This window comes from Podarcis erhardii, assembly GCF_964252035.2.
Source record: "Podarcis erhardii genome assembly, chromosome: 6".
Lineage (NCBI taxonomy): Eukaryota > Metazoa > Chordata > Lepidosauria > Squamata > Lacertidae > Podarcis > Podarcis erhardii.
The window spans coordinates 58,858,864-58,873,759 of record NC_138510.1 but is presented as its reverse complement, the minus strand read 5'-3'; the positions used below and the strand labels follow the sequence as shown (position 1 = coordinate 58,873,759).

The window sequence follows — 14,896 nt, the reverse complement described above, 5'->3', positions numbered from 1 at the left end:
GATGGTTCGCCTCGTGCCGCGGCACTGGGCCCCGGACAAAGGGGGCAGGATTACAACGTTCCAGGCGAGGTGCCACCAGGCAGCACGTGGCCTGAAAGGATGCCCCCCTGGTGCTGCTCCAGACCCTGGCTGCCGTTTCACCCCAGCGTGCCAACTGCATTTCCGAGCCCACAGAACTGTATCTGCGTGTGCAAGCGAGGCAGGGCAAGGCAGGGGAAAGTCTCCCTTGGCACGCGAATTGTCCCATGAGCAGAGGAGGAGGCACATTTGCCAAAATACTTAAGCGCAATCCTATACCGATCAACTCTCAGGTGTGTAAAGGATTGCAACGTTTATCTCTCCTATGTTTTGGTATCCGAGCAAGAGGCCTCTTTGTTCTGACTGCAATTTAGGACGGGCATTCCCCCGTTGCATGGCTTGCGGGGAACCCTCCACAGTACCAGAGACGGGTCACTATTCGTCAGTTCACGAACAGAACCGGGGGTTGGGTCCTCCATACAAAAAAAGCATGCCTTGCTGCGTCATCCCCCCCCCCCCCAGGCGAGAGCACCCAGCCTGCATGCCTGCCTAGGGCGGGGAGGCGGCGCGCGGCGCTCGCTCCGCCAACTGGCCTCGTGCTGCTCCGAGGCACCCGGCCGGTACGGGTGTTTAGCTCCTCGCCCCCCCCCCCCGAGCCAGCCAATCCCGCCACTCGGCGCCTGATCCGATCCAAACGGCGCCACCCCATTGGTTGGACGCCGTCCCTCTCCTCACCGCCGAGGAGCCCGACCGGCCAACCAGGAGGGAGGTGGGCTGCGCTTCGAATCGGGCCGGAGGCGGAGCGCCGGGTGCTAAGCGCCGAGCGTTGGCTGGGTTGGGGCTGTGCAGGGGAGCGCAAGGAACGGTCGACTCGCGAGCTGGGGTTGACGCCGGTCCGCGAGCGGGTGTGACACGGTCGTGGGGAAGGCGCGCGCGCGCGCGTGCGTCTCCGACGCGGTTCTTCTGAACTTGGGTCTCCGAACATACTCTGTAAAGAGACTTGCCCCGTTGCGAGGAAAGGAGAGGGGCGAGTGCCCGCCTTGCTTTGCACAGGGCGGCGGCGCTGCTAAGACGGTGCTGACCGTTGTACGTGGGAATTGGCGGCGGAGGGTAGCGGGGTCTCGGGGGTTGTTGGAACAGGTGGCTGCTAGGTGAGCCAACTGGGGACTGAAGAGGCCGGCTGTGCAAAGCCGGCTGTCGAGCGGATCCGATTAGGAGAACGACTTGAGTTGTTAGGCGCGTTGCGTGTGAGTGAGTGGCGGCGAGGGTTGGCGATGGGTCCTCTGCTGTCTCTCGGGGTCGGGCTTCTGCTGCTCATCCTGTGGGCCCGCTACAAGGGGCTCGGGTACGTGCTGGTCCACCACCGCTGGGTCTTCGTCTGCCTCTTCCTGCTGCCCCTCTCCGTGCTCTTCGACATCTACTACCAGTTCCGCGCCTGGATGGTGCAGAAGATGCACAGCGCGCCGCGGCAGCACAACCTGCGTGTTCGCAACATCCAGGAGCAGGTGAGAAGGGCGGGCGGAGGGGGAAAGTCCCCCCAAAAGGGTTTACAAGTTGGAAGAAGCGCAGGCTGTTCAGTGTTCCTGTAAGACTCTGGGTGTTTCTGGCCTTCCTTCCCTGGAGCAAAGGTTTTCAAGCATGGAAGTTGGCCAGAGGTTTGAATGAGGCTAAATAGAAGTCTTGAGTTGCAGATCAGGACTACTCACAGCAACCATTGAGTCTGGTGCCCCCCCCCTTTTTTAGCAGTTTTGTGATATTGCTGATATTGGAAATTTTTCTCATACAAAAACTCAGAGGAGATATCATGACAATTATGTTGTTGCCCTGTTACTTTGGGTTGCATCTCTGGCTGCACCCTTGGACCAAAGCAGGGATGGGAAACCTGTGGCCCTCCAGATGATGTTGGACTACAGCTACCATCATCCCAGCTATTGGCTTTGCTAGCTGAGGCTGATGTGATTTGGAGTCAGTTTCCCCATTCCTGACCAATCAGCTGTGGGCCTGTAGCAGTGATACAGTGCTAAATTAATATCTTATTTACTTATATACCATGTAATGCTAGGGTAGGTTTCTGAGCAGTTTAGAAAATATTAAAAAACCCAGCCATTAAAATACACTAGAAAACAGTACCATTAAAATTAAAAGGTGGGAAAATCAGATGATGCTCATCTAAGTGGGTTGCCCCAGATGAAGATATCAAGGGACACATCTTGCAAACAGGTGTGTTTTCAGAAACCGGCAGATGGTCAATACAAGTACTGTAGTGATGTATTTCAGCAGAGAAGGCATTCCATTACTGTTACACAAACCAATTGTAGGTGGAAGGAAAGGTGCTGCAAGAAAGCAGTGCCAGTATTTGGCACATTATTGCTCTCTAGACAGTATCTTCTTCATAGAATCATAGCATTGTAGAGTTGGAAAGGACCACAAGGGACACCTAGTCTTCAGTGGTCCTCTTGTTTATGGATAACAGGCATAAACATTAGTGGAGTCCATATGTGGCTTGCGTAGGTATGTGCCTGATGCTAGGGAAACCATAAATCAGGAAGCATTCAAATTGCAGAGAGCCTATTCTGTGCCATGTGTCTCCCTGACAGGTCATCATCATCATTATTATTATTATTATTATTATTATTATTAATACCCCACCCTCCCCAGCCAAGGCTGGGCTCAGAGCGGCTTACAAGCAATAATAAAAACAAGTTGAATGATTACAACATTATACCAAACAAGCCTTTACTTTTTCGTTCCTGTTGATGAAAATAGCAACTTCCTGTGTAGAAAGGTTACAGCACTTGGGGCTTTTTAGTGTAGAGAAAAGGCCATTAAGAGGAGACATGCTAGAGCAGTGTTTCCCAACCTTTTTTGGGCAAAGGCACACTTGTTTCATGAAAAAAATCTCGAGGCACACCACCATTAGAAAATGTTTAAAAAATTAACTCTGTGCCTATATTGACTATATATAAAGTAACTCTCTTTAATAGGAATCAAATAAACACAAAGATAGTATTTTATAATTACTTTATTATGAAATAGTAAGTAAACAGAAATATGAAAAATTATAAAATACTTTATTCAGTGCGCAACCTGGGCCTGTTTGGCTGAAAGTAATGCAAAATGGATTAATCCATTCCAGACATTTAAAAACAACCCCTAAAACAGCAATTTAACATGAATTTTACTATCGATAAAGACCATTGATCCATAAAATGAAAGCAATAAACAATGTACTGCAGTCACACAATCAGTCAATCAATCAGTCACAAAAACAAAACAAAAAAGTCAGAAAGACAAAAATGCAAAATAAACAGCAAAAGCAGACAGACCGCAAAACAGAAGCATGGCACGCAAAATGGAGCACGTTTGGCTTCTGAAAAATGTTCGCAAACCAGCCCACCAGCCCACCAGCCCACCGCCTTCCATAACCAGTCTTCAGCTTCCTTGCCTATAGCGGGGGGGGGGGGGGGGATTAGTTTCGGTCACTAACGACTGGAATCGAGCTGCGTGGCTGCTTTGCTTGCAATTCCCAACCGCACTCCTTGCAAAGAGGTGGGCCGGCCATGCAATTTAAAGGAGATGGAATCCCAGCCCGCGCCCCTGCCCCGCGCAGTCCAGTCTCGAGGCGCGCCCACCTGCCCGCCGGCAGCGAAGCAGCGAGCGGGCCTGCGGCTCAGGCGCTCCTCCAACAGCGGGTGCCGGTAATGTTTCGGGAAGCGGTGCTTCGCCACAGTTGGCCGGCCTAGGAAGAGGCCCCGGTAGACCCGGGCTTCGGCTCCCTGCTGGACCATCTCCAGCCCCGCCATGGGCGGAACAGCCGCTGCCCCGGACTCGGCGCCGCCCGCGCTCCCCTCAGCCAGCACAGCCGCCATCTTGGACGCCAACGGCCGCTCTCTCCGAGGAGGAATGCGCCTGCGCCTTTCCTCGAGAATTCTTACGTACGGCGCGGGATCGGCGAGTTGGGCCGGCGGAAACAGCCGAGTCCGGAATCTGCACTTGCCGAAAACAGCCGAGACCCGAATCTGCACTTGCCAGAAACAGCCGAGACCCGAATCTGAACCTGGCAGACTTCGCAATCCATTTGCTTCCTAGCCTCTCGCCGCCCGACTCGCCCGCCTCCCTCCCACGGCACACCAGGCAACGTCTCGCGGCACACTAGTGTGCCGCGGAACACCGGTTGGGAAACACTGTGCTAGAGCTAGAAGAACACGGTGCACACCAATGGCACTGTATAATCATCATCGTGGGGTTCATTAGCATGAGATACTTTAACCTCACACTGCAGTTTTCTGCTCATCACAGTGCAAACAAGGCCAGACTGGCCTGTGCTGTCATGCTTTTCAGATGTTCACATTACCACTTTAAAGCTCAGTGAAGTCCCTTCCACTGCCCCAGTGAATTTCGCAGCACAGCTCATTCTGTCCCCACTCCCCAGCTTTTCACATCAACATGGCTCCACTAGTGTAAGATTTGTGTCTGTTTGTGTACACACTAGAGTGCATTGGCAGGCAGTGACACCTTTTCCCTATGTAGAAGTGTTCACACCTTGGCTGGAGATGAATTGCAAATGGCTTAAGGACTCTCAATCAGTGTGAAGCTAGTTTGGGGAGAAACTCATAAAACAGTAGTGTAACAAAGTCCAGGATGCATTTGCACCAGAATGGCAGTGAGCACAGTGGGAGTGTGAACACAGCCCTAGTAGGCTCTTATTCTGTCTTAATTGCAATACCAATGCAAATTTTAAAACCTTTTGTGTTAAAGGTACTATCTTGAGAACAGGCAGAAAAACCATTAAGTAGTCCACCAAGACCTACAAGAATTTCCAAGTAATCTGGGGGAGGGGGAGTTCAGGAACTGTTGGCTTAGGTTTTCTAAATTTAGCAGTATATAAATTTTGTTAAGTAAATGTTTGCTTTCAGTTGCCCCATTATATTTAATGGGACTTCCAGGGAAGTGTACGTAGGATTCTTCTAGTCAGAATCAGTTTTCTCAGATGCAGATCTGTTTACTTGCAAAAACAACATCAAGTTGTTATATATAAGGTGTTAAATTAATCTTCCTTTCTTGCAGGTACGAGAATGGAAAAAAGAAGGGCTAAAAACATATATGTGCACAGGACGTCCTGGCTGGCTTACAGTGTCTCTTCGTGTTGGAAAGTACAAGAAGACACTTAAAAATATAACAATCAACTTGATGGATGTTCTGGAAGTGGACACTGAGAGAATGGTAAGCTTGGAATTGATCCTTCTATTTAAGTGATGAGCTTTTGTTCAAGGGATGTGGCCATTGCTGAACATCATTGAGCCTGTTGGTTTCTGTGCTTTCTGGTCCTCTTTGAGGTGCCTGACCAAGGATGAAGCACATGATTTCGAAGCGGAAGAATCAGACCTTGGGACACAGGACCTCTGGTGTGGCAATACTACTGAGGATGTTTCCCCACTAGCTGGTGTCTTCAGAATTGCTATCTTTTGCTCACTCTGTCTTAGTAGCAGGCAGTGGGGCAGCAGCACTTACCTGACCTCATGTCACTCCAGCTTACTGCAAGGGGCCAGGTTGGCGCAGTGCAAACTCATTGGTGGAATCAATCTGGCACTCCTTGCACCTTCCTGTCTCCCTCCCAGTAATATGTAGAAACACCAGTGACGGAAGGGCAAGTAAACGCTGCCATCCCACTGACCACTACTTCTCTGTGTTTATGGAGAGTTGCCTACGCATCTTGGATGTGGGAACTACTCACCTTCAGTGCCTTCACCTTGGCAGGATTCAAGCTCTGCTTGTTTTTCCTCATCCATTTCACCACTGCATCTAAGTGGGGCTGTACAGCCTCTCCCACTTCAGATGTTACAGAGATAGAGCTGAGTTTCATGAGCATACTGATGGCACCTTGCCCCAAAACTCATAATGACCGATCCCAATAGCTTCATGTAGATATTACCGTATTTTTTGCTCTATAGGATGCACCAGACGATAGGACGCACCTAGTTTTGGGGGGGGGGGAAACAAGGGGGGGGGGATTCTGAATCGCAGAAGCCAGAACAGCAAGAGGGATCTGGCTTCTGGGATAGCCTCTTGCTGTTCTGGCTTCTGGGATAGCCGGTGGGATAGCTGGTCTAGCTTTGATCGAAGCCTCCGCAGGGCACGGGGAGCTTCGTGGGGCCATCCAAAAGCCAGAATAGCTAGAGGGAGCGCTGCACAGCGCTCCCTCTCCCTGTTCTGGCTTAGCCGTGCAGCCTGCATTCACTCCATAAGACGCACACACATTTTTCCTTAATTTTTAGAAGGGGAAAAGTGCGTCTTATAGAGCGAAAAATATGGTAAATTGCATTGGAGATACCTGTAAGATAGTACACTGTGGCAAGTTCATAATGTAGCCACCAAGGGGTTGAAAGGCACTCTCAGTGCTACTCTCTGGACTCAGTTCCAAAGGTAGGGTTGGAACCACTGCAAAATGCATTTATTATTACTGTATTAAAGAAGGAGATCAATGTAGATAACTGCTTGATTGTGAAAGAAATGAAACCTGCCATTTCTGTATGCTAATTGAAGGATGAGGCTTCTGTTCATGGGAAGTTGGCTTACACAACTCTGCCTAGCAAGTGGAAGGTACAATAGCCAGGAACAGAGGCATGACCCTACACTTTGTTCATGCACTAGTATATATGTTTGTGATAAACAGTGCAGACAGGAGTTTCTTGGGCCAAATTTTCAAGTTTTTGGTGCAACCTTAGCTGCCTTGTCTGCTGCAGAAAGTACTGTTGTGCTGCTCAGTCTTAAAGCATTCATGCTACGGGTTTCCTAGTTGTAATTTGGTCTGCTCTGGTCAGACCTCACCTGGAGTACTGTGTCCAGTTCTGGGCACCACAGTTCAAGAAGGACACGGACAAACTGGAACGTGTCCAGAGGAGGGCAACCAAAATGGTCAAAGGCCTGGAAACGATGCCTTATGAAGAACGGCTAAGGGAGCTGGGCATGTTTAGCCTGGAGAAGAGGAGGTTAAGGGGTGATATGATAGCCATGTTCAAATATATAAAAGGATGTCACATAGAGGAGGGAGAAAGGTTGTTTTCTGCTGCTCCAGAGAAGCAGACACGGAGCAATGGTTCCAAACTACAAGAAAGAAGATTCCACCTAAACATTAGGAAGAACTTCCTGACAGTAAGAGCTGTTCGACAGTGGAATTTGCTGCCAAGGAGTGTGGTGGAGTCTCCTTCTTTGGAGGTCTTTAAGCATAGGCTTGACAACCATATGTCAGGAGTGCTCTGATGGTGTTTCCTGCTTGGCAGGGAATTGGACTCGAAGGCCCTTGTGGTCTCTTCCAATTCTATGATTCTAATTTGCCTAATTACATCCAGGATAGGCAAGCATGATTGCAACACTAACCTTTTTAAAGTATTTCTTTTCCACTGTGTTTCCTGATTCACAAAGACCGAGGTAACTTTTAAGGTGTGCACCAAATGATGGGGCAGAGTGCATTTCTGTGTTATTGCTTCGGCATCAAATTTGTATTGATGGCGGCATTCAGTCTTGGCATATAAAATGTGTTCTTCCTTAGGTTGTCCGTGTGGAACCCTTGGTCACAATGGGACAATTAACAGCACACCTCAACCCCATAGGCTGGACTATTCCAGTGGTACCAGAACTTGATGACCTTACTGTAGGTGAGAGGTCTTGGGATTTGTAAAATATAACTACAACTCTTAAATATTTCAATACAGTTCCACTTAGCAATTAAAAGCAAATTATTTTTATACTTTTCTGTGATGCATAAGATCTAATGCTCACTGTATGATTCCCAAGCTGTGAAAATTCACTTGTTATTTAAGTAAGTCCTCTGGAAAATGAAAATACAATTCATGTGATTGTTGTGCAATGATCTCTTGTTCAGGTGGTTTGATCATGGGGACTGGTATTGAATCATCCTCCCACATCTATGGACTGTTTCAGCATTCCTGCGTGGCCTATGAACTTGTTCTTGCTGATGGGAGCCATGTGAGATGTACACATGTAAGATAACATTCTAATTTGCTGTGGTTTGTGACATTATTCCTGCTCTGTATCTGTATGCGCCTTAGTGTTGCGTGCTTTTTGCAGGAGGAGAACTCAGACCTATTTTATGCAGTTCCTTGGTCTTGTGGCACACTGGGCTTCCTGGTGGCAGCAGAAATAAAAATGATCCCAGCGAAAAAATATGTGAAGCTGCATTATGAGCCTGTGAGAGGACTGAAGACAATCTGCAAGAGATTTGCTGAAGAATCTGAGAAGAAAGAAAACCATTTTGTGGAGGGTCTGGTTTATTCTTTAGAAGAAGCTGTCATAATGACCGGAGTTTTGACCAATGAAGCTGATCATAGTAAGGTAACAACATTGAAAAAAGATTCCACCTAAACATTAGGAGGAACTTCCTGACAGTGAGAGCTGTTCGACAGTGGAATTTGCTGCCAAGGAGTGTGGTGGAGTCTCCTTCTTTGGAGGTCTTTAAGCAGAGGCTTGACAACCATATGTCAGGAGTACTCTGATGGTGTTTCCTGCTTGGCAGGGGGTTGGACTCGATGGCCCTTGTGGTCTCTTCCAACTCTATGATTCTATGATTCTATGATTCTTTCACTTCTTCAGGTAAATAGGACACCGGCGGGGGGAGAACTAGCCAAACTTGCCTCTGAAAACCAATCTCTGCCCTTCATTGATTCTAAAGTTTAGAGAGCCCATCTGCAGTACAGGCTTCCTTTAGTTTTTATGGTATTTTTAATGCCATAGCTTCCCCTAGAGAACAGTAGTTCATTGAGAGTGTTGCGAATTCTTTTTTGGAGCTCAGCCTCCCTTACAGAACAGTAGTTCCCATGCTTCTCTGGATGGAGGAGTGACTGTTAAACTAGTTTAACAAAATACTGGGCAGATCAATTCCATGAGTGGAATGTCTTGCACATAATTAATCTGGTCATTCTACAAAACTATTTCTCCCACAGGCCTGGGGCAAACCAATCTGCCTGATAGAAGTGCACAGAATTGGCCTGTAGGCAGTTCTTATCTACAAAAAAAATTGCCAGTGTTGATTGCATACAGACATTTGCCTGTAAATGATGTACATTGCATGGCTTGACATCAAGGATAGACAGTGTGTCACCCTACAGACGTTGTTGGACTGAACTTCCAGTCGGCCCCAGCCATTGCTGGCCAATGCTTAGGGGTGGAGGGAATTGTTGTGCAGCAACATCTGGAACAGCAACCCTCATAGCGACCCTTGATCAACACAACCTGTTGTTGGTGTTTCCTTGGCAATCTTACTCTTAACAGTTGCAGAAATGTGCTGAACATTAAAAGAACTTGTATTCAATTGCAGCTGTAATTAGAGCCACGTTATGAAACTTTGCCTTCAGGCAAAGTAGCTTTTGTGCTGGTGTGTTCATTGTGTTTCTGTTTATCTTAAGATCAACAGAATTGGATGCTACTACAAGCCATGGTTTTTCAAGCATGTGGAGAACTATCTAAAGGCTAACAAGACGGGAATGGAATATATCCCTGCAAGACAATACTATCACAGGCATACACGGAGCATATTCTGGGAGCTCCAGGTAAGGTTCCAGTTCGTGCCATATTTGCTGTCAGTCAAGCCCACAGACACATCCTTATCAATTCAACCCTCTCTCTGGTAATGATAAACCTAGTTAGCAAAATAGCTGACTAGGCCAAACTTCTTCCCCATATTATATATCAGGGTAGGAACTAGATCTGACCAGCTGACGTGTCCCAGTTCCCATGGGCCAGTTTGACAGCTGCCTACCTGTTGGTTGCCTGATATCAGTTGATCAGCGGCTAGGGCAAAAAAAAATTTCATTTGCCCACGCCCTTCGATTTCAAGCCACAGGAGCAAAGGGTAGGCATTTCCCCTCAGGGCTTGTCGTAAGCGCCAATGTGAGCAAACTGGAAAAATGGTTGCGGTCATTCCCCAGACTGAAAAGCATCATATTGATGCAGCTCACTGCACAGAAGATCCTTCCAATGTTATGTGGGATTAGTCGCTAATTAGCTAAATCCATATGTGCAGTAGCTTTATTTTATTTTATTGTATGTACTAATTAGTGCCACTAGTAATTGTAATCGACTTGATTTTTGTAAACTGCATACAGTGGTACCTTGGGTTACATATGCCTCAGGTTACATACGCTTCAGGTGACAGACTCCGATAACCCAGAAATAGTACCTTGGGTTAAGAACTTTGCTTCAGGATGAAAACAGAAATCATGCGGCGGCAGCGCAGCAGCAGGAGGCCCCATTAGCTAAAGTGGTGCTTCAGGTTAAGAACAGTTTCAGGTTAAGAACGGGCCTCCGGAACGAATTAAGTACTTAACCCGAGGTACCACTGTACAGGTTTTATTTCAATCAAGCAGCATGTGAATTTTGTTAAAATAAATGAATGATGAAAAAGAGTTGAGGTGAAGTTTTTTAAGGTAGACAGTTATTTCTGAAGTCGGCAATCCAGATTTGAAACGCGTAGCTTTCTCACAACATGCATTTGGTCTGTTTTCTAGGATATCATCCCATTTGGCAATAATCCTGTTTTCCGCTACCTGTTTGGTTGGATGGTTCCTCCTAAAATCTCCCTCTTAAAACTGACCCAAGGAGAAGCAATTCGGAAGCTCTATGAGCAGCATCACGTTGTACAAGACATGATGGTCCCCATGAAAAGCCTTGAGCAATGTATCGAAACCTTCCACAGTGACATCAAAGTAAGAGCATCTTTCCTACCTTCTAGGTTGTTCTTAGTAGCAGTAGTTAAACAAAACATGTCTCAACTACAGGATTCAGAAGGGCTGGGTAGTGGCTCCCATGTATTGCTTTGTCATGATTTTTTTTGTTCTTCCGTTGTCTCTAGGTTTATCCTCTGTGGCTCTGCCCCTTCATCTTGCCCAATAACCCTGGCATGATCCACCCAAAAGGAGATGAAGCAGAGCTCTATGTGGACGTGGGAGCCTACGGAGAGCCCAAAACAAAATACTTCGAAGCTAAGGCTTCCACCAGGCAAATAGAAAAGTTTGTAAGGAGTGTTCATGGGTAAGGGTCTAAGTCCCGAAAGGGCATTCTCTCATGTTGTTAGGAGAACTCTCTTGCAGTTACCTTTTCAGCTTGCTGCATGATGATGTTGCAAAAACAAAAAGAATTTTAACTTAATTTTTTATTGGTCAGGGTTTTTTTAAGGATCCTTTTTACCTGAAGGCATATATTATTTAACAAAAACGTGCTTCATTATAAGCTGCTATGACAGACTTCCCTTTTGGGGCTACTGGGCAGTCTGAAGTGTTTTCTGTTCTAAAATTCAGAATTGGTTTCATGGGGTTCTATTGGAGTACTGGGGACTAGACATAAGGGTTCCTTTAGGATAAGATCTGAACGTTTGTGCTGGCAAAATAGCCTGCTCTAAGAAATGAGCAATAGTTTCTGCGGCCTTCTGATGCATCAATTTTAAGATCTGTTTTTCGTTCTTCCTTTTAGTTTTCAGATGTTGTATGCTGATTGCTATATGACCCGTGAGGAATTCTGGGAAATGTTTGATGGCTCGCTGTACCACAAGCTGAGGAAGCAACTTCATTGTAATGATGCTTTTCCAGAGGTGTATGATAAAATCTGCAAATCTGCAAGACATTAAATCGGACTCACCTGAGCAAGAAATTGGGTGAAGCTGGATTTTACAATAACTAATTGCTCTGTCCTTAACGAAAGCATGTTGTTGCTGTCCCAAAGACTTCAAGCATATTTGTGATTTAAGAGATATAAACTCCTGCCTTTATATGAAAAAAAATCTACACTTAATAATCTTATAGCTTAGAAATGGAAATTCCTATAAAGTTTAATTATAGGTTTGCTATAGATCTTTTAGTGGTTTCCTGTAGAAAAATGGGAAAAATCTGAGTTTTGAGGATGCTAGAACTGCAGTCTAGCTAGCAATTGCCAGTGGGAGTTTGATAGGAGCTTCACTACTACAAATGTAATGGGATGGGATCCTGTAATTTAGAACATCACCTCTACGCGAGGGTAGTGCCAAATACCTGCCAAATGAGACTGCCTTTAAATTACGTCACTGTTGCCTATACCATATCACTAAGCTTTCCCAGGATTTCCATTTGAATTGTTAAAAGTAACCATGCATTGATTCACAGTTGTAGACCTGTCTGTCTGAAAGCGTTGGAAGTTATGGTTTGCAGGCAATTTGAATTGTTCAGCCTCTCTCTTTTACTTTGAATTACATTTTTCTTTAGTTGTGTCCATCAAGGTTTCTTTGATGCAGGGGAAGACTTGCTGGTATGCACTGTGGAGGGATTGATGCATTTATCTTTCCTGTTTATAAATGATGTTGCTTTTGTCTGTTCTCCCTCTTGCCCCCAGTTCTACAAGTCTTCAGTGCAAACTACCGCTGGATGGCCTTTGTTTGTTTGTTTTCCTGTGTTGCTTTTTGGTATCACTGCTGCTGCTACAGGATACAGAATATGCTATGATTATCTGTTTTTTGGGTAACAAACACTGGATTAGCAGTTTAAATGGATTGTCAGAAATGCAAGAGTGGCCTCATTTTTCATAATACATGGAGAAGATCAACACTGATCAGACACTGAGCAAAGTGGTTTCATTTTGTTGCCTAACTAATTTAGGCTTTATTTTGTTTTTGAAATGTGTAGCAAATTATGGGTTTTGTGTGGTAGATGATGCACATGACTTTAGTTTGAAAGGCAGTATTCACCATGGGTATCTTTTATTTTTAGGAAGTTTTTATTTTTATTTTTAGTGCCTTAATCAACTGGAAGAGACCTGGATCATTTTAGCCATCCTATTTTTTAGACTTCATTAGCGTTTGGAAATGCGGGTGGGGTAGGAATAGATATCCAGATTTTTAAAATGTCGGAACATGCACCCCACATGTAGATGAAAGGAAACTTAAGCTTTTGTATGATGTAACTCAATCCTATGCACATTTACCCACAAGTCCTACTTTCAGTAAGCCTTAAGAGAGCCACGTACATCCAGAAGCCACACTTGCACGCAGCCAGCCTTGTAGGAGGACGGATACCATTTCTTCATCCTCTTTACCCTCATCCTGCCCAACAAAAGGCAGAGGGTTTGGATGAAGCAGAGCTGTCCTTCTGCCTAAATCTGTCAGCGAGAGAGATCTGTTGCCATCTATCAAGCCCTCCAAAGTGCTCACTCAAAAGGTGGGTGACAGATACAGCTGGTGATATTCAGCAGAAACCTGGGGTTGGGAGACCAACACGTGATCAACTGGATCCTGAGCCATCCCAGCTGCTGACAGCCACAGGCCCAAACTAGGCCACCAGCCCAGCCTGGGAGCTGTTCTAGTGAGGGGGAATTTTGCCCCCTGCTTCTTCCACACTGGCTGGTGTGTTGTCAGTAGGGCTGTGGAAGTAGCAGTGGCTACAATTCATTAAACCTAGCCTTAGTGGTCCAGGGGTTTGGGTTGCACACTAGTGAGAGAGGAGCGGGCCTCAACTTTACTTTTATGTGTGCCCTCCTTTTCCATACATTCTGATTAATGTTAAAATGTTAACATGGCTGTTTTCTTTTTCACAATTCTACAAGCTAGTGGTTTTTCTGTTAGGGTAAAGCTTCTGCACCGAAGCAATAAGCCCCCAACGCCTCTAACATCAATGCTTCCTAAAAATTTAATGTAATAGCAATAGGTTAAGTTTAGCTGGGGCCATGAACTTCCCCATAATAAAACTCGCTTCACATGTGTAATCAGTTTTACAGAGGTTAAGTGGGTTTGGGTTTCTTCTTTCCTTTTCATTGCACCAAGTTTAACCAAAATCTGATCCAAAGACTAGCCAAGACTCAAAAATTCTCATGTGGAATTATTTATCTGAACATAGGGAGAAATGTTCGGCTTGGTGAGACAATATGGAAACATCTTACTGTCTGTGGGGTTTTATTTATGACCAGCTGATGGTTTTATTTATTGGAAGAGAATAAACAAGCATATTTTAGCTACTCAGTAATGCACATGCATTTAGATTGATCCATCTGATAACTATTCCTTGATGGGGGAAAGCCCTGCATATACTGCTGTAGCACATCTGAAAAACAAATGTTTGTGAGAGTAGGAAGTGGCAGTAGCAGTAAAAAACCACTGTAGCTGTGCCAGTGTGTTGGGCATAGGTTGAATCCAGAAATGGACTGAGAGTTGACAGCGCAATCCATGCTTGCCATTATTTATCTGTGCAGGAATGAGTTCTAAAGGCAAAGGGGGGGGGGGAGTGCCAGAGTCTGTAATCTGTAGAGTATGTCTTTGTGTCACACACGGTTCTGTTTCTCATCAAAGGCTGTATCTGCAAGTGTGTTTGTCCTCTTGCTACAACCATAGTGAAAAAGAGTCCCAACCACTCAGATGTCCTAATTTTATACCAGCAGCCACAGTGTACTTACGTTGCAACTGTCAGCTGTTTTGTACTGCTGCTCTCGGGCAGAACTTGCGCTACGACCATAAAAAAAATATGCTATTTTGATGTGATTGAATAAAATGGTGTTGAGAAGATCTTTGCTGTACGTCTCTATTATCTCAAGTCACTTTGAATGGAAGACGCATTGGAAATGTCATTTATTGGGCAGAACTCTTTGAAAACTTTCAAGTAGGTCTTCATAGAAGCTGGGTTCAGGAGCTTTTTGAAGTGCTCATAGGATTTTTGAAGCTATCAAAATTCAATCTTTAGCTTTTTCCTAGACTTAACTGTTATTTCTAATCCTGGGATCACATCCATATTTATAGAATATGTTATATTGCATCCTTAAAAAAAAAAAATATGCCTCCATTAGACTATAAAATGTCTCAAAAGTAAACCTTGCCATAAATTCCTACAGGGTCTTGCCTGGCATTATTTTA

At 45.5% G+C, this 14,896-nt stretch overlaps 1 protein-coding gene across 1 annotated transcript; it reads left to right on the top strand.

Moving 5' to 3' along the window:
- Positions 1-1,215: 1,215 nt before the first annotated feature.
- Positions 1,216-14,551, top strand: DHCR24 (24-dehydrocholesterol reductase). The gene is made up of 9 exons (XM_081867079.1): positions 1,216-1,523; positions 5,086-5,241; positions 7,568-7,673; positions 7,901-8,019; positions 8,107-8,370; positions 9,441-9,584; positions 10,542-10,739; positions 10,886-11,064; positions 11,503-14,551. The coding sequence occupies exons 1-9, from the start codon at positions 1,293-1,295 to the stop codon at positions 11,654-11,656; spliced, it is 1,551 nt and encodes a 516-aa protein (XP_081723205.1). The 5' UTR covers positions 1,216-1,292; the 3' UTR covers positions 11,657-14,551.
- Positions 14,552-14,896: the final 345 nt, after the last annotated feature.